The 24,861-nt window shown below is 42.5% G+C and overlaps 1 protein-coding gene across 7 annotated transcripts in view; it reads right to left on the bottom strand.

Moving 5' to 3' along the window:
* LOC106700241 (epidermal growth factor receptor substrate 15-like 1) overlaps window positions 1-24,861 on the bottom strand; it is a 146,219-nt gene that overhangs the window by 106,033 nt on the left and 15,325 nt on the right. For 6 of the 7 annotated variants that reach the window (XM_023339361.1, XM_023339360.1, XM_023339359.1 and 3 more), the window contains exons 6-9: window positions 24,113-24,181; window positions 20,211-20,336; window positions 10,096-10,155; window positions 9,221-9,463 (exon numbers count right to left, since the gene is read on the bottom strand). In XM_023339361.1, the coding sequence (XP_023195129.1) occupies window positions 9,221-9,463; window positions 10,096-10,155; window positions 20,211-20,336; window positions 24,113-24,181 (498 nt within the window). Of the gene's footprint in view, window positions 1-9,220; window positions 9,464-10,095; window positions 10,400-10,478; window positions 14,235-20,210; window positions 20,337-24,112; window positions 24,182-24,861 lie in introns of those variants that run through there. The other variant, XM_023339365.1, reaches the window with a different exon arrangement.

Raw genomic sequence — 24,861 nt, 5'->3', positions numbered from 1 at the left:
CCCCTTCTTGATTTCTGATTTTTTTGCACATTTGTCACACTTAAGTCTTCCAGAACATCAAATCAATTTAAATATTAGTCACAGACAACACAAGTAAACACAAAATGCAGTTTTTCAATCCACAAGGCCCTATGTAAAAAAGTGATTGCATATGGAGCTAAAACAGTCTCATAATTCACAAATGCACAACACAAGATTCACAACTGCATGAGATTCATAAATGCACAGAACAGGATCCACAGATGTATTTTTGATGCAAACACAAATATATCTTGATTTACAAGCTGCGTCTGGCCTGTTGGTAGCGCTGCATTTATCTGTGAATTTTGAGATTCCCCTGACGTCTCAATCCACAAGTGTAACCCTAACCCTTTTTTTAACTAGTAAACTATTATCAACTAATGAGATAGCTTCCTTGTTTCAGTCAATAATATGAATGGACTCCTCCTTGGGGTAATTTGTGTTATAATTGCAGGTGTAGAGCATTTACTACACTCTTCTCAGAATTTTCTCAAAACTTCTGTGCCAATGGCTTTCTCCAGTGTAACAATGTCTTCCTGATAGTCGATGCTGTCAGTCTGGCTGTGGCCAGGTAACGCTCTGGTTCTTTGTAGAAATAGAAAGATATATGTCAGGCTTAAGACTTATTTTAAATGTTGTACTAATGTTAAAAATTTTTACTTATGTTTAGTATGACTAAAAAAAAACATTTCAGATTGACACACCCCTGAACTACCAATATATTGTATATTTCCAGGGGGTAGGGGGGACATGCTCCTCCATGGGCTGCCACCTTATCGTGGTGGAGGGGTTTGAGTGCTCCAATGATCCTAGGAGCTATGCTGTCTGGGGCTTCATGCCCCTGGTAGGGTCACCCAAGGCAGACAGGTCCTAGGTGAGGGACCAGACAAAGAGCAGCCTGAAGACCCCAATGATGAAGGAAAACCTTGGACTTGGTGTTCCCTCGCCCGGACGCGGGTCACCGGGGCCCCACTCTGGAGCCAGGCCTGGAGGGGGGGCACGATGGCGAGCGTCTGGTGGCCGGGCTTTAACCCATGGAGCCCGGCCGGGCTCAGCCCGAAGAGGAAACATGGGCCCCCCCTCCCATGGGCCCACCACCCGTGGGAGGGGCCAAAGGGGTCGGGTGCAGTGTGGGATGGTGGCAGCAGAGGGAGGGGACCCTGGCGGTCCGATCCTCGGTTGCAGAAACTGGCTCTTGGGACGTGGAATGTCACCTCTCTGGTGGGGAAGGAGCCGGAGCTAGTGCGTGAGGTCGAGAGGTTCCGGCTAGAAATAATCGGTCTCACCTCGACGCACGGCTCTGGTTCTGGAACCAGTCTCCTTGAGAGGGGCTGGACATACTTCCACTCTGGAGTTGCCCAAGGTGAGAGGCGTCGGGCAGGAGTGGGCATACTTGTTGCTCCCCATCTCGGCGCCTGTACGTTGGGGTTTACCCCGGTGAACGAGAGGGTAGCATCCCTCCGCCTACGGGTGGGGGGACGGGTTCTGACTGTCGTTTGTGCTTACGGGCCGAACGACAGTTCAGATTACCCACCCTTTTTGGAGTCCTTAGAGGGGGTACTGGAGAGTGCTCCTCCTGGGGACTCCCTTGTTCTGCTGGGGGACTTCAACACTCACGTGGGCAATGACAGTGAGACCTGGAGGGGCGTGGTTGGGAGGAACGGCCCGCCCGACCTGAACTCGAGCGGTGTTCTGTTGCTGGACTTCTGTGCTCGCCATGGATTGTCCATAACGAACACCATGTTCAAGCATAAGGGTGTCCATATGTGCACTTGGCACCAGGACACCCTAGGCCGCAGTTCGATGATCGACTTTGTCATCGTTTCATCGGATCTGCGGCCGTATGTCTTGGACACTCGGGTGAAAAGAGGTGCGGAGCTGTCCACTGACCACTACCTGGTGGTGAGTTGGCTCCGGTGGTGGGGGCGAAAGCCGGTCAGACCTGGCAGGCCCAAACGTGTTGTGAGGGTCTGCTGGGAACGTCTGGCGGAATCCCCTGTGAGACGGAGCTTTAACTCCCATCTCCGGCAAAACTTCGAACACGTCCCGGGGGAGGTGGGGGACATGGAGTCTGAGTGGACCGTGTTCCGTGCCTCCATTGTCGAGGCGGCCGATCGGAGCTGTGGCCGCAAGGTTGTCGGTGCCTGTCGCGGCGGCAACCCTCGAACCCGCTGGTGGACACCTTCGGTGAGGGATGCCGTCAGGCTGAAGAAGGAGTCCTATCGGGCCTTTTTGGCCTGTGGGACTCCGGAAGCAGCTGATGGGTACCAGCGGGCGAAGCGGCATGCGGCTCGGGCGGTTGCTGAGGCAAAAACTCGGGCGTGGGAGGAGTTTGGAGAGGCCATGGAGAAAGACTTCCGTACGGCTTCGAGGCGATTCTGGTCCACCATCCGGTGTCTCAGGGGGGGGAAGCGGTGCAGCACCAACACTGTTTATAGTGGGGATGGTGTGCTGCTGACCTCTACTCGGGACGTTGTGGGCCGGTGGGCAGAGTACTTCGAAGACCTCCTCAATCCCACCAACATGCCTTCCACTGAGGAAGCGGAGCCTGGGGACTCTGGGTTGGGCTCTCCAATCTCTGGGGACGAGGTCGCCGAGGTGATTAAAAAGCTCCTCGGTGGCAAGGCCCCGGGGGTGGATGAGATCCGCCCGGAGTTCCTTAAGGCTCTGGATGTTGTAGGGTTGTGTTGGTTGACGCGACTCTGCAATATCGCATGGACATCGGGGGCAGTTCCCCTGGATTGGCAGACTGGGGTGGTGGTCCCCCTGTTCAAAAAGGGGGACCGGAGGGTGTGCTCCAATTATAGAGGGGTCACACTCTTAAGCCTCCCTGGCAAGGTCTATTCAGGGGTCCTGGAGAGGAGGGTCCGTCGGATAGTCGAACCTCGGATTCAGGAAGAGCAGTGTGGTTTTCGTCCTGGTCATGGAACACTGGACCAGCTCTACACCCTCGGCAGGGTCGTGGAGGGTGCATGGGAGTTCGCCCAACCAGTCTACATGTGTTTTGTGGACTTGGAGAAGGCGTTCGACCGTGTCCCTCGGGGAGCCCTGTGGGGGGTTCTCCGGGAGTATGGGGTACCGGGCCCTTTGATACGGGCTGTCAGGTCCCTGTATGACCGGTGTCAGAGTCTGGTCCGCATTGCCGGCAGTAAGTCGGGCTCGTTTCCGGTGAGAGTTGGACTCCGCCAGGGCTGCCCTTTGTCACCGATTCTGTTCATCACTTTCATGGACAGAATTTCTAGGCGCAGCCAAGGTGTTGAGGGGATCCGATTTGGTGGCCTTAGGATCTCATCTCTGCTTTTCGCAGACGATGTGGTCCTTTTGGCTTCATCAGATCGTGATCTGCAGCTCTCGCTGGAGCGGTTCGCAGCCGAGTGTGAAGCGGCCGGGATGGGGATCAGTGTCTCCAAATCCGAGGCCATGGTCTTGAGCCGGAAAAGGGTAGAGTGCCTTCTCCGGGTCAGGGGGGGTGTCCTGCCCCAAGTGGAGGAGTTTAAGTATCTCGGGATCTTGTTCACGAATGGGGGAAGAAGGGAGCGGGAGATCGACAGGCGGATTGGCGCAGCGTCTGCTGTCAAGCGGGCGCTGTACCGGTCCGTCGTGGTGAAGAGAGAGCTGAGCCAAAAAGCGAAGCTCTCGATTTACCGGTCGATCTACGTTCCCACCCTCATCTATGGTCATGAGCTTTGGGTCATGACCGAAAGAACGAGATCGCGGATACAAGCGACCGAAATGGGTTTTCTCCGTAGGGTGGCTGGGCTCTCCCTTAGAGATAGGGTGAGAAGCTCAGTCATCCGGGAGGGACTCAGAGTAGAGCCGCTGCTCCCTCACATCGAGAGGAGCCAGTTGAGGTGGCTTGGGCATCTGGTCAGGATGCCTCCTGGACGCCTCCCTGGTGAGGTGTTCCGGGCACGTCCCACCGGGAGGAGGCCCCGGGGAAGACCCAGGACACGCTGGAGAGACTATGTCTCTCGGCTGGCCTGGGAACGCCTCGGGATTCCCCCGGAAGAGCTAGAAGAAGTGGCCGGGGAGAGGGAAGTCTGGGCCTCCCTTCTGAAGCTGCTACCCCCGCGACCCGACCTCGGATAAGCGGAAGAAGATGGATGGATGGATGGATGGATGGAGGGGGGACATGTTTTGGCAGATAATACGTTCAGCCTTGCAGGATAATAATCACTTTCTGAAAATGTGAGTTACATTATTTATTACATTGCTATAGTGATCGATCATTTAAGGACCAGGGCTTTATAACAATTCACAATATATATTATCTTGGGGACAAGAACAGTTTCCGAGCCAATAATTGCACAAAAGATTGAGCTGCTACCTCGGTTTGGGGAAACAAATCCTGGCTGTTAAACAGTTACTTTAATCACAAGAAATTCAACTATATGGAAAGATACTAACTTGACACTATTAGCATGCAGAAGCGCTAGCATAACTCACTCAGAACGCTAGCTTGTATTGATAGTTGAAAAATTAAACCAACTAACATTAATAATCATAACATGTGGACAAGTGGCTAAATATGTTAAAACACATACTTCGTTTACTGCTCCTCTGTCACTGCTAGGAACCAGGCTGAGTTCTAAATTTACTTCGACATGGCTACAGTGCTGTTGGAATGTGTTAATGTGATTGGCTTGTACATAAGTTACCCCAATGTGGGGTTCATTCATATGATTGGATGAAACAAGGAAGCTATCTGATTGGTTGCTGATCATTTACTGGTTAAAAAAATGGCATTTGTGGATTGAGACATTAGGGGAGTCTCAAAATTCACATATAACATGCCCTTAATAAAATTGGTGCAAAAATCTCAGTCTGGTTTTCAATTGTGTCACAGCACTTAAAAGTTTTAAATGAACTTTTAACTGTTGATGAGGGTAAATCAGCAGTTCTTTTGCTTTTAGATCTGTCTGCTGCTTTTGACACTGTGGATCACAGCATTCTTTTGACACATCTGGAGTCATTTGTCGGTATTCGAGGTACAGCATCAACTTGGTTCCAGCGTTTCTTTCAAACAGGAATTTTTCTGCATTCATCCTCCTCTGTTGTATGGGGTTTCCCAGGGGTCAATATTAGTGCCTTTTCTTGCGCCGGTTCCTTTTGTCTTGTATCTGCTGCCTTTGGGTTGTATTTTTAAAAAGCACCAGGTATCATTTCATTGTTTTGCAGATGACATTCAAATCTATCTACCTGTAACTACAAATGACAGCCAGTCTGCTGTACATATGCTACAGTATTGTCTTCAGGACGTACAGGCATGGTAAGAGCAAATTTTCTGAACCTAAATAAGGAAAAAAACTGAGATTTTGGTGTGTAGTCAATGCAATCCCCTGCTTGGACATGACAGTGTTGTTGGTACCCTGTCTTCCTTTTGTTGTCCATTCATGAAAAATCTGGGTGTGATTGTTGATCCTATGTTTAAATTTGTGATGAGGACCCTTGCTAAGATAAAATCTTCCTCTGCCTGTCTTTGAGGGGGCTATCCATGTATTCATTACATCATGCTTAGATTATTGTAACTCTTTGTACTTAGGGTTGGACCAGAGTTCCCTGCAGCGACTGCAGAGCGTACAAAATGCTGCAGCCTGTCTGCTGACTAAAACAAGGAGGCGTAAATCTATTATTATTATATATTATACTAATATTATTAAATATATCCCTGTTGCTTTTAGAATAAAATTTAAGGTTTTACTGATTATTTTTAAGTGCTTAAACTCTATGGGCCTTTCTTACTTAAGTGAGCTCTTGCAGCCCTACACCCCATCCAGAGCCCTGAAGACTGAATTACAACAATTCTGCAAAGATGAGTATCCCAAAATTCTTCCATAATGCTCATTGCAAGTTGGTGCAAAATGCTTGACTGCAGTTTTTGCTGCTGAAGATGGCAACACCAGTTATATAGTTTAGGAGGAATCACTTTTCACACAGAGCTATATACTGTATTTCTCCTTAATAATACCACTTCCCTCCCTCCACAATTAAAAAAGATCAGCGAGAAAACAGCTTTCAAAGTTTCAGAAGAATTGTTCCCATGAAGAACAACCTGAAGGTGTTACCAAAAGTTGTTACATTACTTTACAATAACCTCACCCACCAGCATCGACTGTCAATTAGCATTGGGACTTATGGCTCTTTGAAGTGAAATGATCCAGGAGATTTGGTTTCCTTCTAACACCTGTTCAAAATATACATTTGTGAAAGTTTACATTTTTCTAAGAACAAGCTACTTTATCCCCAAAATATTATTTATGCGGGAAATTCACAAAACAGTAGAATAATCTATTTTAAGCTAAATTAATGTATACTCAACAGGTCTAAAATACACCCCAAGTATGTTCTTATTTTCTGAGGGATTCCTCCAGAAAACTTGCTAAGCCCAGTGGGAGGGGTGCTAGAGCAGTCCACCTGTGGTTCCCTCTATTTTTATGTAAACCTTTTTTATAGCTGACAGAAAATTTAACTAGGTAATGATGTCTTATTGGAAGACATTAACAATACTTAAACAATTAAATTAAAAGTGATGTGTTGACAATGTTAATGAGCTAAGAGTTTACCTCAAACTTTCAACCTATTGGACAAAAGCAATGACAAAAGTGAGTGAATAACCAATAAAGCCCAGTATGTTGATCCGAGTTGCAAAGCACTAAAACCACTTTTGTTGTGTGTTGTTTTGTATCTTTGATCAGGCAATTACTCTAAGTTTTTAGATCAAATCTCAGATTTTTTTTTATTATTTAGTGTAAGAGCGGAAATACTTTTTATGGAGTTGTTTTTTACTGAGGAAATCTGGCGCCATTATAGGTCAATTTAACTTAACCTCCCAACTTTCCCTTGCATGCAAAAACGAAGTTGGACTAAAGAATGTCTGGGAAATAAACTGTTTAGATAGATAAGAATAACAATTGGCTTATTTGGCACTTCTGAAACGAAGTAGATGTGAAGTCAAAAAGGTCTGAATACTCCCAGAAAAAACCCAATACACATTCAATACAAAGGCAGCCAAGAGTCCTACGTAAAACACACGCAAGACACGAGTAATATTATTGGTCAAAACTTGCCAACTCACAGCAGTGAGAATGAGAATGTATAAAAACAGGCTGACTCCAAGAATAGAGGGAGATTTTGGGGGATTTTTTGGAACCAAGATGTTTACTGACAAAGTTGTAAGATGATCTGTGGAAGAGTGTAATAAATCTCCACCCGCCGTGGCCTGCAGCAAAAGGACTCGTCTCTGAGTATTATTTCTTATCTATAAAATATAATTAAGAGTTTAAGACCTTTCTTAAACCTATATTAGTAGTAAATAATGACATGATAATTATAGTGGGGTACTTTAGAGTTCATGTTGACACAGTCTAAATGAAGCCTTTAATATCTATCTTAGACTCAGTTGACATGATGCCATGGCAAGATCACTCTGCCCCCATGAGGAAGTAGAGCAGAGCTCTTACAACCACCATTAAAAAACCCCAATAAAAATGTAAACAGTGACATGTATAAAATTTTGATGAATTATGCTCAACTTTGCATAAACATTACCTCATATGTTGCAGAAATCTAAGAATCTAATGTTTCCGGTGTCTAATGTGCATTTCTTCAAATACAAATTCAATCTACTCAAATAAGAGTAGCAATAATAATATTACTCAAGTAAAAGAAAAAAAATACAGTGCAGTAAAACTACTCTTATAAGTACCGGTACCTTTTTCGCAAAAAGTTGCTTAAGTAAATGTAACCATTACTACCCACTTTTGAACATAGATATACAAAATTGATAGCCTATTTTTGTTAACAAGTTTGACATGATAAATTGACATTAGCTAATGATCATTTAGCTATCATTACCTGCAACCAACAGCATTAATGAACTATAAACGGTTGTTTTGGGGGAAAACCTGTGCAAAGTTCTTTGCCTTTTACTGTTTTTTGCTGCCATGATTCTAACACACCTGAACAGCTCTGCACAGCAGCATGACTCCGTCGCTGCTGCACAGGTGTAAAACCGGAGCGAGCATCTGAGGGCGCTTTTTTCCATAAAAAGCTGATCTATTCAGTCTAATTCTATGCTGCGGGCGGTGCACCACCACTGCAAAATAAAAGCCCCACACCTTCAGAATTACGTTTTTTTTTGTTGTTCTTATTTGTTAAAACAATGTAAAGTGTGTGATATACATATACATAAATAGACCCTACATGTGTGCACTTTTACTAACCATAATCAGGGTTTGAAATGAATTTAAATGACATAAAACATTAAATGTTACTTTATTTTGAAAAACTAACACCCGGCATGACACTGCCTGTCTAGCTGCGCCAAGGGTTGTGCAGCTAGAGTTGATTATTATGCCAGTTATACACTCACCAGCCACTTTATTAGGTACATTTTGCTAGTACCGAGTTGGACCCCCTGTCGCTTTCAGAACTGCCTTAATCCTTCGTGGTATAATGCTCTGCTCACATATCAACAGCTATTGTTATTTTTATTTTATTTGAAATTATTTAATTGTGAATACAGTAAATAAATACAATTTGTAGAAATGGGTGGATATTTTTTATATCTCATGGTGCAGAAAAGGGTTTTTCTTTCTGTAATTTGCAGTGTTTGAACAAATATTAATTCTCCCTCCTCTTTCCCAGTTATTATTTATTTTACATTACATTTAGCATTCCTAATTGCACTTTCTGATCCATTTGACAGAAGGTTTGTTGCAGTTAATTTTTGGAAGTTTGACCAAATTAGTTCCACAGGCAATACACCTCCACAAACAACTCAGTGGCATTTTTACTTAAGTTTTACAGAGCTTACTTAATTTACTTAAGTTTTCTGTTGTATAGCTTTATACAACAGAAAACTGACAGATTTCAATAGCATGATGGAGGCATAATTGGATTTGTTGTACGGCACCTTTTACAGACAGAATCTCCAATTTGTACTTAAAAATGTAGAGTAATAAATAATAAAATACCATCTGCTTGCTTTTATTCTATAATGGGCTTAATTTAGTTCTGCCTGCTGCTCTCATTTACAATCTTCACTGAAAGACATAATGCAACAGAATATGGTTCTTCTATATATAATGCACAGAAGTTTTTGTTTCTCTTTGTTCAGTCAAGTATGTCACAAAAGTTAATGTACATTTACTTGCTATGGTGCCTAGTATTAGTACATTAGTGTGAGAGAGTTTATTACCAGTCCTGACTTGAGAGTGTGTTTGGGTGACAGGCTGCCGGTGCTGTTGAGTGATGTCATGCTGCCATGGGAGGGTGTGGAATGTAGTGAGTCTTTTAGTGGTGGGGGGCTGGCTGGTAGTCCAGGAACAGGACCTTGCACTGAGCAGAGGCTCTTCTTCCTCTTTGATGGAGGGATGAGGGCAGAGGGAAGGAGCGCGGGAATCGCCTCCTTCTCTAAGGCCCGATACACAAGGTGCATGGCCTGAAAGAACATAATCTTCTTTAACAGTTGCATAAAGAGTTTTCTGAAACAGACATCAAAAAATGCTTCAAGTCTACACATAGGCCCAAGTATCAAAAAACCTTTATGGCTGTCAAAATGTCTGTATATAAGAGCACATACACTTCGACTACCTTAACTGGGATTAAAAACTTTGATACTTTTCGCTAAAGCTTATTGTTAGAGTAGCTCGTGTTATCCTGAGCTGGCTCTGTAGTCATTGTGTCACAGATATGACTGCTGGAGGACATACTGACCATTTTTACTCACTCTGCCTTTTCCCCCTTCTAAAAGTTCTGAAGAAACATGAAACTTATCAATTTTATGTATGCCGTTTTTATATCAAACAGATCTCAAAGGGCACAATCACACACTGATGATAGCAAGCTACTCCATAGTAGCCACAGCTGCCCTGTCACAATCTGACAGAAGCCATTTTGTGCCATTGGCCCTTCTGACCACCAGAAAGGGAAGGTGGGACCAAGGACACAATGGCAGGAGAACAGAAATCGAACCAGCAACTCACTGATTGAGGGACAAACTCCTACCATCGTTGCCGCCATTGTTCCTATCATAATTACTGTTTGCAAGTTAAGGACATCAATAAAACTCACCACTGCAAATTCGTCCTTGTCCAGATGGCCGTCTTTATCAATGTCACTCAAATCCCAAACCTAATGATGTGAAATAAACAGGAGGAGAGTCAATGAGGTCCGGGATTAAAATTTGTTGAAAGCAAAACTGTAAAAAGAAAAAGAAGAAAAAAGAGAGACTTAGTGTCATGTTGGGTTCATGTCTTTCAGGGTTAGGAACACAATGAGGAGAACAGGAAATCAGATGAAGTTTATTTAAACAATGATGAAATATGAGATTGTGTGATTCTTGTCCTGTGGACGGGAAGCCGGGGTCTTCTGAACTCTGAAGACAGTGGGAGAGAGATGGTGAAATTGATGGCAAGTTGGACAAGTTGAATTATGAGGAACTGGAATGATCTTACTTGATGAAGTGGTTAGTTTCTACCAGGGGGAGAAGTACTGTGGCCTCTGGGGTTGTGGTCACTTTGCAGGGGGTTCTTGAGATAATCCAAGTTTCAGTGTGATCTTGACGGAGAGTTCTTTGGAGGCAGATGGAAGAGGCTTGTGGTGAAGGACAGACAGGTAAGTACTTGTGAGGAGAAGTGAGGAGTGGTCCCGATAGCCAGCCGAGAAACCAGGAACTGTCAATGATTCTACATCTGACCTGAGGTGGAGAGGGACTCAGGCAACCAGTGGGTAAGATCTACGGCGTCACGAGGGGAAACCAGAAAGCCAGGAACTCAAGTTACACAGTGGGTTGAATCCAAAGTACCACGAGGAAACACCTGGGCGAAATTCAACAGGAAATTATCGCTCAAGATAATCTTAACTCAGAGAGCAGACTCAGGGAGGCTCAGAGTACTATAACTGGCAAACACTCAGGTGTCAAAGTGCTGGCAGCCTGCTCCTCATATACTCCTAGATAACAAGGTGATTGATCACAGGTGAGCTGAATCCGGACAGGAGGCACACCCTCCAGGTAAGTGCAGCCTCTAGGCACCATCTAGTGGATGACGAGGGAAACAGCAGGCAAACAGAAAATCCCCACAAAGAGCCAAAACCCCAGTTCCCAACACTTAGAGGTGAGCAATCAGAATTGTGACAGCTTAATCAAGAAATATTCAGTCAGGTGACCAAAGCTCAGAGAAGAAACAGAGGATTATTGGATGAGTCATTCAGCTTCTCCCTATGTATGATTTAAAATTAAAACATTATCCACCAACTCTTAATAACCACAAATGGTATGTTCAAAAGCCTAGAGGAAGTCCTTCCTGTTTTGCCACAAAACAGGAAGTGACAATGACTCCTGTCTGGTAGGTCAGATTTTGGCAAAACTTCATAAGACTTGCCATTGGACTCGTACTGAACTGGACTATAGGCAATTTAAAAGATTTGCCAAATGCATCGCCAACTGGAGGTGTGCAGGATTGGTGTCAAAGTATCAACAATGGCAATGGGGTGACAGAGCTTTCACTGAGCTGCGGGCGAAAGGTGGGGGGAAGTGGTAACTTCTGACCTCCTCCATGTGACCTTGGGTCCTAGCTCCATACCATTTAGGTGTTGCACCTCCTGGATCCCTAATAGTAAAATCAACTGCCATTTGTGGATGTTGGAAGTCTGAACTACTAGATTTTCCAGTGTTAGTTTAAACTGTTGGTATCGAAACATCCATGTTTCCCACAGTCTTTTCATGTAACCTGCTGGCTAGGGTTAACAGAGTTGCAGCATTCCAACAGTTCCTTATTCTCTTCCCATGCCATTGATGTCTTATTCCAGTAGCCAATTTGCTACTGGAATAGTTCCTCAACATCTTATGCAGGCCTTATCTGTGGCATCTGATATTTATTACACATATCTTAATATCTGAACTTATATGTTTTGATTTCTTCCTGTGTATGGATTACTTAGGTAATCCAAGTATGGATTACCATACTTGTTGTTTTTCTTCCCACTTGCGAATATCAGGATGCAGAATAGGGACATTTGTTGAGTATCAGTAACGTTCAGGAAAGTTCTGGCCTTTAGGATTCAGGTCACATTTGAAATTATCGGATACATATCGAATATTCAAGTGGTCTGGGTTGCATTCGAAAAAAATCTGACTTGTATTTTTCAGACTATCATGAAAAGGTCAGGTACATGTCGCATTATGTCAAAAAAATTGTAATTGGGTCACTTCAGGCCGCAGTGTGAACACAACCTTTGTGTTCACAGTGTGGAGGCTTGGACTAACATAACAAAGGCTACTGTCAGTAACACACTAGGCCGCCAGGGACTCAAATCCTGCAGTGCCAGACATGTTCCCCTGCTTAAGCTGGTACACATCTGGGCCTGTCTGAAGTTTGCTAGATGGCTTTTGGGTGTTCCAAAAGAGTATTGCGAAAATGCCATATGGTCAGATGAAACCAAAGTCGAACTTTTTGGTGGAAACACAACTTGTCGTGTTTAGAGGACAGTGCTGAGTTGCATCCAAAGAACACAATTACTGTGAAGCATGGGGATGGCAACATCATGCTTTGGGGCTGTTTCGCTGCAAAGGACAACTGATTTGTGTACATGAAAGATTGAATGGGGCCATGTATAGTGAGATTTTTAGTGCAAACCTCCTTCCAACAGCAAGTGCATTGAAGATTAAATGTGGCTGGGTCTTTCAGCATGACAATGATCCCAAGCACACTGCCCTTGCAACAAAGTAGTGGCTTAGTAAGAAGCATTTCAAGGTCCCAAAGTGGCCAAGCCAGTCTCCAGATCGCAAGCCCATATGAAATGCTCTAGGGGAGATCTGCATGGAGGAATGGGCTAAAATACCAGCTACAGTGTGTGCCAAACTTATGAAGACTTACAGAAAATGTTTGGCCTCTGTTGGGTTCTGCTGCGTGAGTGTTTGTGTGTACGTGTGAGACCTTCTGTTCTCTTTAGGATCTTTGTTGCAGAGAGAGGAGTTGCTGCTGCCTGCTGTAGACAATTGGCTCATCAGCAGGGTGCTGGATTTTGGCTTGTGCCGTCTGCGCCAGGAGCACTCGCCAGCCTCCAAGTGGCCTTCTTCACTCCCTTCCTATACCCAAACACCCCTGGTCTCATGTGGCCCTTGATTTTGGTTTGAGCGTTCCAGTCTCTAAGGGATTTTCACCATCTTCACCATTGTAGTGTGCTTTTCTAAGGCCCGTCACCTGGTTCCACTCCAGAAGTTGCCATCCTCCTTTGAGACAGCTGAACTCCTCCTGAAACACGTCTTTCGCCTTCATGGCATTCCATGTGAAGTCCTCTCAGACAGGGGTCCCCAGTTCATCTCCAATTTATGGAAGGAATTTTGCAATGCCCTTAGTGTCAGTGTGGCCCTGAGTTTTCATCCTCAAACCAATGGCCAAACCGAGAGGATGAACCAAGAGCTTGAAACTACATTGCGTTGCCTGTGTGTTTCTAACAGTCCTCCTGGAGCTCACAACTTCTGTGAGTGGAATACGCCCACAATGCTCATGTCTCCTCAGCAACTGGCTTCTCCCCTTTTGAAGCCTCATTGGGGTATCATCCACCATTGTTTCCAGCTGATGAAAAAGAATTGTCTGTCACCTGTTCGTCATTTCATCTGCAAATGTAGGCACACGTGGAAGAACGTCTCTGCCGCTCTAGACAGCACTTCTGTTCAGAATTGCCATCTGGCTGACCACAAAGGGGTTCCTGCACCCCTGTATCAACCTGGACAAAAGGTTTGGCTTTCCACCAGTGACATTGACCTCAAAGCATCTTCTAACAAGCTTTCGCCTAAGTTTATTGGTCCTTTTAAAATTCAATCTGTCCTCAGCCCTATCTCTGTTTGCCTTAGCCCCAACCTGATGGCCTGCAGATTCACCCTGTCTTCCATGTCTCTTTGCTCAAACCTGTTGCTACCAGTCCCTTATGTCCCCCTTCCAAACCTCCTCCACCAACATTGGATATCGACGGACATTCGGATTAGCTGGTCAAGAAGATTTTTAACGTACCTGTCAGGCCAGGGGCTTCCAATATTTAGTGAACTGGGAGGAATACGGTCCCAAGGAACGTATTGGTCGGCTTACGTACATGGTCCCATCTTGGTCGGCTTGACCGTCAGGTGGCAGCTGTGGGGGGGTGGGGAGGTGTTGGTGGTGCTGCGTGAGTGTTTGTGTGTATGTGTGAGACCTCCTGTTCCCTTTAGGATCTTTGCTGCAGAGAGCGGCGCTGTTGCTGCCAGCTGTAGACAATTGGCTCATCAGCAGGTTCCTGGATATAAAGAAGGGTTGGAGAAGCTTTTGACGCCTGATCATTTATCTATTCTGGTAGTCGCAAGCCCTCTGAGCTCTAAGTTTCTCTCTGTGTTTACCAAAGCTATTTTACCTGTGTCTTCAGGTGGCTGTCCACTTACCTGAGAGCATTCTCATTCTCCAACCACAGTGACACCTGCCTGCCTGCTCTTCCACAAAAAGATCCTGCAAGCAACTCCTGGTTCAAAACGTCTTCAAGTCAAACTCTCAGGACTATTGAAACCGAGAATGATTTCACCAGCAGAATCCAACATCTCTCCAACCTCTTGCGGTTCTCACCCCAGAACTGTAAGATAACTTTTGATTTGACCTTTAAAAGGATTCTCATCTTCACCCTGCCAATATTTGCCCAGTGTTCTCTCCAGGCCCTGCTCAATCTAGATCTCCCCACGCCCCCAAAGGCTTCTGTGCTGAACATTTTTTTATACATATTGTAAATAAACTATATTTACATTATCATTCTGGTGTCTGCTGTGTGATTCTGCATGTGAATTAAAGAACTCCCAATGAACATGGCACTGTCATTACCATCAAAGGATATATAACAAAGTCCTGAGATGAACTTCTGTTATTGACCAAGTACTTATTTTCCACCATAATGTTTGAATAAATTCTTAAAAATTCAGAAAAGGTGATTTTCTAGATATGTTTTCTCATTTTGTCTCTCATAGTTGAGGCCTATCTATGATGTCAATTACAGGCCTCTCTCAGCTTTTTAACAGAGATGTCATAATGTGGTGTGGTGGTGGACCCAGAGGCAGCAGGCAGTAGATGTAGAAATAAATGGATGTTTTAATGAAGAAAATTAACCAACAAAATATCCAAAATCCAAGAGTACAAGAAAATCCAAAAACAAAACAAACTGGAAACACAAGGGAACAACAGGTAATCCAGGAAGGGAAGCATAGGTGGTGACAAGATGGACTGGCAAGTTGTGACTGGGATAGACGAGCTTAAATACTGGGAGGTAGTAAATGGAACAATGGCCTAACTAGATGAGAAGAGTGATTGCAGGTGTGAGTAATTGACACAGGAGCTGGCTGAGGGGCGGGGAGAAGGTGGCACAGGGAAACGACGGAGATCTGCTGGGAACACAAAAGGGAGAAAATGGGGAACTGAAAAATACTAATACAAAAGACACTAACACCTAACTAGAATTACTAAAGAAAGACTAACCAAACCTAAAGAGACCAAATAAGAATTAGTAGCACTACGGGGAAAGCTAGTAGGACTAAAGAAATAACCTAACTAGAATTACTAAAGGAAGATATACATAGACCCGGACATGGACGAATAACTGATCCAGGGGTGATGAAATTAAGAAATAAACATTACTAGAAACACTGCACGGAGCCTGAAATAAGAAATAACTAGAAGGATAAAATAGAATTAAGCTAAAGTCATAAAAGAAGGCTTAACATGGACTCTAACAAAAAAGGACAGAACTTAAGGTAACTAAAGAATAAACCTAGAAACACATGTAACCTGTAATTAGTAAAGGACTTTAATTTTTGCGGGCCCACTTCCTGTATTGCCCCAAACTCTGCTAGCTTATTTAAAGTCCCGCCTCCAGCGCGCAGTGAAAGATCCTCACCAGTTTCCACTGTGATTGTGGCTTGCTGTTGGTGTCTTCCTCAGGAATTCCTCCAAAAATCTTTAAACCTATTGATTCGATTGCTGGGTGAGTTTGTTATTTGATAACAATATTACTTTTACATTTGGAACTTCTGCTTGATTGCTCATTGGAGCGTTGTTTTATTAGAATCATTGACGCTGTTTACCTGGACCGTCACCGGGATTCTGTCAGTGCTGATTGTGGCTCAGTATGCCCCACTCTCTTCTAGAAGGTAACTTGTTGCTGAATTTTGTGTGTGTTCTGACACATTTACATTGATGCTGAGGCACTGAAGTTTAAAATTAAATTGATCAGAACAGAATGTAGCTACACTTAAGTTTGATATTGCACAGTATATTTATTTATTTTCCTTCCCTCACTCTGCTTGAGTATTTGACAATTAAATTATTTTATTTTTCTTGATTGATATTTTGGAAGTGCACTTTAACTTTAGCACTTTAACTTTGAAATATGATATTTTTTTGTTTTGTTTTATTTAAATTATGGTTAATTTAACTTGATTGAAATGTTTGTCTAATTATTGCATTTGCATTTAGTATGCATAAACTAGATGTTTAAATTTAATAATTATTTCCTTTTGTATTATATTTGTACATAATTGTTTTTTGATAAAATACTTGATGGATTTTCTGACCTTTTTAGGTCAGGTTTTTTTTCCCCCCTGTCGGATCAGATCCTCATCTGGATCGAAAGATGGCGAGCTAGGAATGGACTATGGACTTTATGATTTGGAAATCAATTTATTCTGAGTCAATTTTCATGTGTCTCATTGTGTTGCTGTAATTGTATGTTTTTTATTCAAATCACTTAATATACGCTGCTCAAAAAAATAAAGGGAACACTTAAACAACACAATATAACTCCAAGTAAATCAAACTTCTGTGAAATCAAACTGTCCACTTAGGAAGCAACACTGATTGACAATCAATTTCACCTGCTGTTGTGCAAATGGAATAGACAACAGGTGGAAATTATTGGCAATTAGCAAGACACACTCAATAATGGAGTGGTTCTGCAGTCGTCCACTTCTCAGTACCTATGCTGTCTGGCTGATGTTTTGGTCAGTTTTGAATGTTGGTGGTGCTTTCACACTCGTGGTAGCATGAGACGGACTCCACAACCCACACAAGTGGCTCAGGTAGTGCAGCTCATCCAGGATGGCACATCAATGCGAGCTGTGGCAAGAAAGTTTGCTGTGTCTGTCAGCGTAGTGTCCAGAGGCTGGAGGCGCTACCAGGAGACAGGCCAGTACACGAGGAGGCCGTAGGAGGGCAACAATCCAGCAGCAGGACCGCTACCTCCGCCTTTGTGCAAGAAGGAACAGGAGGAGCACTGCCAGAGCCCTGCAAAATGACCTCCAGCAGGCCACAAATGTGCATGTGTCTGCACAAACGGTTAGAAACCGACTCCATGAGGATGGTATGAGGGCCCGACGTCCACAGATGGGGGTTGTGCTCACAGCCCAATACCGTGCAGGACGCTTGGCATTTGCCAGAGAACACCAGGATTGGCAAATTCGCCACTGGCGCCTTGTGCTCTTCACAGACGAAAGCAGGTTCACACTGAGCACATGTGACAGAGCCTGGAGACGCCATGGAGAGCGGACTGCTGCCTGCAACATCCTTCAGCATGACCGGTTTGGCAGTGGGTCAGTAATGGTGTGGGGTGGCATTTCTTTGGAGGGCCGCACAGCCCTCTATGTGCTCGCCAGAGGTAGCCTGACTGCCATTAGGTACCGAGATGAGATCCTCAGACCCCTTGTGAGACCATATGCTGGTGCGGTTGGCCCTGGGTTCCTCCTAATGCAGGACAATGCTAGACCTCATGTGGCTGGAGTGTGTCAGCAGTTCCTGCAAGATGAAGGCATTGAAGCTATGGACTGGCCAGCCCGTTCCCCAGACCTGAATCCGATTGAGCACATCTGGGACATCATGTCTCGCTCCATCCACCAATGGTGCAATGTTGCACCACAGACTGTCCAGGAGTTGGCGGATGCTTTAGTCCAGGTCTGGGAGGAGATCCCTCAGGAGACCATCCGCCACCTCATCAGGAGCATGCCTACGCATTGTAGGGAGGTCATACAGGCACGTGGAGGCCACACACAATACTGAGCCTCATTTTGACTTGTTTTAAGGACATTACATTAAAGTTGGATCAGCGTGTAGTGTTATTTCACTTTTTGTGTGTGGCTCCAAATCCAGGCCTCCATTGGTTAATAAATTTGATTTCCATTGATGATTTTTGTGTGATTTTGTTGTCAGCACATTCAACTTTGTACAGAACAAAGTATTCAATGAGAATATTTCTTTCATTCAGATCTAGGATGTGTTATTTGTGTGTTCCCTTTATTTTTTTGAGCAGTGTATATTCACCAAAACTAAAAGCACTGCCTTCTGTTTTTTTCACATCTCAGGCTCCTTAGAGGACACTCTTCTGATGCTGCTTTTGTAGCCACAGTTAGCTGCTTAGCCCATAACTGTTACACACAATAAAGGACTGAAAATAAGGAAAGCAATAAGAGAATTCTTATTTCACTAAATACCTAAAATAATAATATCAAAAGGACCAGGAAGGGCTAAACTAAAGTGAACTAAAACATGAAGCTAAATAAAATGAGAAGCAGAACAAACCCAAAAAACACAGAGTCCTGACAAGAAAACTTGCACAATTGGTGGCTAACTAATTATTTTTTCCCCACTGTACATCAACAGCAAAATAAGGTAATTTTTATTTTTAGCCTTTAATGTCATTAATACATTAAAGACAAATGCTTTCAATGCTTAGCTGGGAAACCACTGCACAGAAAATTACATAGAAGGTGTGATGGCCAAACCCATGGCCTCATTCTTAAGTCCGTAAGACTTAAGAGTGCACAATTTGTTTATTTAATTTGGGGTGTTTAGTTTAGCCTAACTAACCCTAACCCTATCCCTAACCCTGTAATTTTTTGTTGGTGATTGTATTCTGTTTAGTTACCCCTGTTGTGTCTTCATGGTCTGATCAGCCAGTATATATACCCCTGTGTCTCATTTCTTTGTTAGGTCAGTTGTTTTGCAACCAGTTTGTTTGCATGTTTGCCTGAGTTCAGTGTTGGAAGGATTTTATAGTTATCATTTATTTGGTTTACCTTTATTTTATAATATCATCCATTTTATTTACCTTTGCATTTACATTTTAATGATGTGCTTTGAGTGTTTTGAAGTGTTTGCAGAAACTCTGGAAGCAGCCTGCTGAGCAGTGAAAAAGGAGGATACCATGAATGAGACATTCCGGCGTTGATTGCCCAGTGGAACTGCAAACCTATACTCTTATCTTATGAAATATGCTTTTGATGATTGTATGAATGAGTTGTGTTCATGTGAGTGTGAAGCTGTTTTCTGCTCCCCCTCCCTTCAGGGCTGCACACTGTCATGTATCTAGAGTGTTCCTAATTCTAAAAGCAGGGTAAGACTCAGTTGAAGCTTCAGAGCATAGGCTGAAATCTGTAACTGGGTTTCAGCTGTGTTCTCCCTGCAGGTAAAACTTAAGTTCTGACTCTTGTCTCTTCTTTGTGTCTGTGTTCAGGTAATTTAAACCTAACATTCAGTTTTGTTTCTTTGACCTCTTATGAGCTCAGTTATCTTTTTCTCATATATGTTTTGTTAAAATAAAAAACAGATATTTTTCTAATATATCTGTATATTTCCTGACTCCTCCTGTTTTCAATTCAGTCCATCAGGGTCACAGTGTGAGACTTTTTGTTAAAGGAACATAAAATGACAATTGTGTATACTTTTCAGTGGAAATGCTGCTTGTGGTTTTACCAAAATCAAGTTAAAGCCTCTGTTTCTCTCCTTCAGTCAACTAAAGATCAGGGATCATAGACAGCTCCGTGACAAAGGACCACAAGACAGAAGCTAGGCCTTGTTGGAAAGGAGACAGAAGCTAAAAACCTCTAAATATCTTCGCTACAATATGCATTTCCAACAACACATCTCAACTTCCCCATCTTGACAGACTTATGTCAAAATGGAGAAAACAAAGTCACTCTGTGAACATGCCGACACAATTTTTGTCCCATCGTTACATCGAGAACCGATTTTGATGCTTCCGTTGTAGTATAGAGAGTCATTAAGCTTCTGCTTACACGCCCCAAAGGATGGGCTTCCACCTTGATTGTGACTTTTAAACATGTCTTTCAATAGAATGGACACTCCAAATAGATTAGAACTAAGGCTATTCAGAATTGCCATATATACCTTGCCAAGGACATCTAGAGGTAGCTTGGAATTGATGAGGACTGGTCTGACCTTGTCTCCTGACAGAAGGCCATTGATGGGGACAAGACTTTCAAAAATCCCATCAAATGTATTCTTCTCCTCAGGCTAAAGGGGTAAGAACACCATATTTCAGACAATCAACTGGTTACATATATTTATATATCAAGGTGAAACCAGCTACACCAAATAAAGACATATAACTCACCATTTTCTCACTTTCTGAAGTTAAATCAGAGAAAACTTTTCTTGTTTTTGGCCAGTGAGTTTAATAAGTTAATTTTTTTTGTGTCTGGAAAATGTGCTGTTTCAAAAACCTTCTGGTTGTAATGTCACAAATCAGCAAGCACTGCGCCTCACGTAGCAACCCAAGCAAAGCCCAGCTAGCTGGTGATGGGCCAGCGTATCAGTATTTCCTAACCCTGGTCCTCAAGACACACTTCCCTACACATTTTAGGTGCTCCATGCTTCAGCCCAGCTGATTTCAATTGATGGCAGGTTAACAGGCAATTGCTGAACTGCAATAGGTTGAATCCGGTGTATTAAAGCAGGGAAACATCTAAAATATGCAGGGCAGTGTCCCTTGAGGACCAGGGTTGGAAATCACTGACCTATAGCAACACAAGCGGAATTCCAGCACGCTGTATCATGGCTGCTGGAAAAGGAAGTATTTTGGTCCAAAATGTGCAGAATGACCCCAGAACAAAAACCAAAGACCTTGTGAATATGCTGGCTGAAGCTGGTAAGACATTGTCATTATCCATATTGAAATGTGTCTTATCTCCAAAGAGGCAAGAAAGAAGCCTTTAGTTCAAAAGCCAGATTACAATTTATATATGCACACAGGGACAAAGTGTGCATGTTCAAAAATGAACATGTCTTCATTTTTGAAGAAATGTTCTCTGTCTATGAAACTACAGTGGAACTGTTTAGCCATAATGACCATTGTTACATTTGGAGGAAAAACAGGGATGCTTGTACCATCCTGACTATGAGGGAAAGGACGAACTGCTACACCTCAAAAAACAGATGACATCATGAGAAAATAGTATTATGTAGAACTATTAAAGTAACATCTAAAGACATCAGTCATAAAGGCATAGGCTTGAGCACAGATTTTATCTTCAAAATGGAAAATGATCTTAAATATATAGTCAAAGTGGCTTAAAGACAAGAAAGTCAATTTTCTGGCATGGCCTTAGTGATGGCCAAGCCAACACAAAGGCATAGCCATAATTATGCCATAATAATGCCATAATTATGACAAGAATAGGGTATTGTCATAACACCCCAAGATGACATTGTGGGAAAAAAGCTTTATATCACAACGGCCTGGGTAGAACTGAAAAGGTGCATGTAAGTGAGGTGGTCTACAAACCTAAAGTTCTATCGGAAGGAAAGAGCCAAAACTCCAGCAAACTTGTGAGAAGTTTGTGGAAGGTAACACAAAATGTTTGACTGAAGACATACTATTTCAAAGACAATCATTTGAAGAAAGTTACAAAAAATTCTCCAAAAATGTTCTTGCTAAGTTCTGTGGTGTCATTTTTGTTTTACTAATGAATCTGAAATAAAAAGTTTGGTTGGTTTTAACTTCAGACAGTGACAAAAATGTCAATGTTTTTATTTGGGGTATGCAAACTAGTGGATTCATGTGTGCACATATGGACATAGATATACACAAATAAATATATACATATATATATATATTTATATATATTGCTGGGTTTCAGACACGGATGACGCACGACATTTAGATGGAGGCCAGGAAAGGGATTTCTCCTGTTCAAAACAAATCCAAATTGATCACAATGAGTAGCTAATGTCCTAAAGAGACCAAAACAGACGAGGCATCTAAAAAAAATATGTGTATATTTAGGATATGATCTGTAATATCTCGGTAAAAAAAGACTTCTCTTATAATCTTGAGGATTTACCTGGTGTTGCAGCGACTCGCATAACTAACTATCTGGAGCTGCAGAGTTAATATTATACAATGAGCCAGAAGAAAGCTTTCAAAAGCCTGGAAAATACAATCATTTAGTCTCAAATTGGGTCAAATTTAGGAGCAAAAGAATCATTAAATGCCTGTCGACTTTTTTCTGCCAGGTGAGTAGTGAATTGTGCTATTTTAAGTAATTTGTCTATGATAACAATGATATCGCTAACAATGAACTAACCCATGTTATTTCTATGACCTTGGATCTCCTGGTAAATAATTTATTTAGCTTCTGTAAACTCAAATTCATGCTGGAGTTGTACGTTAATGTTGAGTCGTTGCTGGATTCAGGACCAATGTAGGTCAACCATTCACACCGATCTAAAGAAACCTCATGTTTGTGGCCGGACACAAACCATGTGGGAGAATAGTCACAGCTCACTGTGACTGTATGGCTGGGTAGGTTATATTTAATTTATTTAGCTTTTTTTTTCTAGTATTAAAGTCCCACATTACATTTTCTGTCCGTGACTCGGCACTGAGTTAGCTGCTAATAACATTAGCACTCTGAGGACAACCAAGCTAAGGCATAAAAATAATATATTTTACCTTACATATGAATGCTTGGCTTTCTAAGTAACTGTCCAATAAAATTGTCTGAAAATACAATTTAAACAATGCGATCGTTACTTGTTAGAAAGTGGCGGTGCAAACAATGGCGTTGTTAGTTTCTGCACCTCCTGTTTTTAGCTGTAGATTGTTGATCCACTTTTCTCCGCTTTTTCGGCAGTTTTTGAAAATTAACTCCCTTGTGACCAACTACCTTCGAAACACGAAAATAACGTTTATCTTGCTCTCTATTAGAACGATTGTTCTAAATGTTGTTGATCCAACATTTTGATGAATCAACAACATCAAAATAACATTTTGATGCTGGATCAACAGAAATAAATGGGCTGCATTTACTCGCAGCCCTCCATCTGCATTGGGTGACGTCGGTGCTACATCGTCCGAAACCCAGTAATATATGTATATATATATCTATGTATATATCAAACGGAATATTTGACCGTTTTCTTTTTAAATGACGGAAACATTTTAAGCCCGTTCTTCATTTTATAATTCACAACATTGACTGGTGCACATGGGCAGGCATTATAGACTTTACGTAAAGAGTACATCGCAGAGGCAACTGAAATCAATCTTTTCTGAATATCATTTCACTAAATGCGTCTTTCTGACTGGGAACTGTCAGCGTGCTGAAGGGTTATGGACTGGACTCTTTGGAGCATGCGGTTAGGACTTTGGTTCCAAACTTTGGTTGAAAATGGTGCCTTTAATTCCAGACTCCAGTACATATAGAACTGTTAAAACTGTTTGTCAAAACTGCAGGTGAGTTAGGTTTAATTCTTGGAAGTGGAGGAGCCAAATCTGCATTAGTTCTGCAGAGCACTGCGTATGTTACGGTCAAATTAACTTCTGCACCTTTATTTATTTCCTCAAGATAAACTGTGGGCTCCTTTGTTAAAACTATAAATTGATTATCTCAACATTGCATTCTCTTTAGTTTTCTCTGTTCTGTATGCAATAGGGTCTGGAATTAAACGTGAAATTTTAACCAAAGTTTGGAATGCACTTCCTAACCGGATGCTCCAAAGAGTCCAGTCCATAACTCTTCAACACACTGTCAGCTCCCGGCCAGAAAGACGCGTTTAGTTTAGTGTCCATGAGATGATATTCAGAAAGGATTTTTTTAATTGATTGATTTTGCTATGAAATCTTTGAGTAAAGTCTATAATGTCTGCCCATGTTCACCAATCACGGGTGTTAATTATAACCTGTCAAAATGACAGATGGGCTTCAAATTTTCCCGTTGTTTAAAAAGAAAACCAGCCAAATACGGAAAATATTCCGTTAATGCGACTATGTTGATGTCTTTACATACCTTAACAGCCCACAGCAATTCACAAGACAAAGAGGATGTGCTGCTCAAAGAGGGACTGCTGGTATCCTTCTGTAATCAAACACATGTCAACAGGCTTCGCATGTACTGTAAATAGTCTTTGTCTTTAATGCACAAGTACACATTCAGATTATACAACAACAAAAGAATACTACTCATGTGCACATTCCTTGGTATGCAATTTTTCTTTAATTTTAATTTTCTTTTATTTTAATTTTCATTTATTTTCATGTGTAAAAGAATGAACAAACACGAGGGCAACAGACAATCCCATTACGATTTACACCTTACTGTTTAAGCCTTCCTGAATACAAAAACCTGGAAAACTGAGAGTCTTCTGACATGTTTGGTTTGAGCAATAAAACATTTTTTGAAAACATCCATACAGTGGGGGGTTTTAGTATGGGCTTCATAGGCAGTTGCCCAGGGTGACATCAGAAAGGTCTGGGGCACCCAAGAACTAGAAAATAAAATATATATTATCTATCAACTGTCCGCTGAACAGGTTTGCTACTACTTGTATACATGTATAGTGAAGTAAGTTTCTCTAAGTTGCTGTTGACTACTAGGAGACTGCATTACCTTTTTTATGCTGCAAAAAAATTTTATAATTACTTTTAAATGGTTGGACTGCAGCAGAAAAGGGGCTTGCCCAGGGCACTATTCCAGCAAGAACCCATAACTGTGACCATATTTACATTTCAAGCTTCCAAAATTAGACATAGTGATTA

Source organism: Xiphophorus maculatus, chromosome 9 (genome assembly GCF_002775205.1).
Source record: "Xiphophorus maculatus strain JP 163 A chromosome 9, X_maculatus-5.0-male, whole genome shotgun sequence".
NCBI lineage: Eukaryota > Metazoa > Chordata > Actinopteri > Cyprinodontiformes > Poeciliidae > Xiphophorus > Xiphophorus maculatus.
This window is presented reverse-complemented; position numbering and strand designations above follow the sequence as displayed.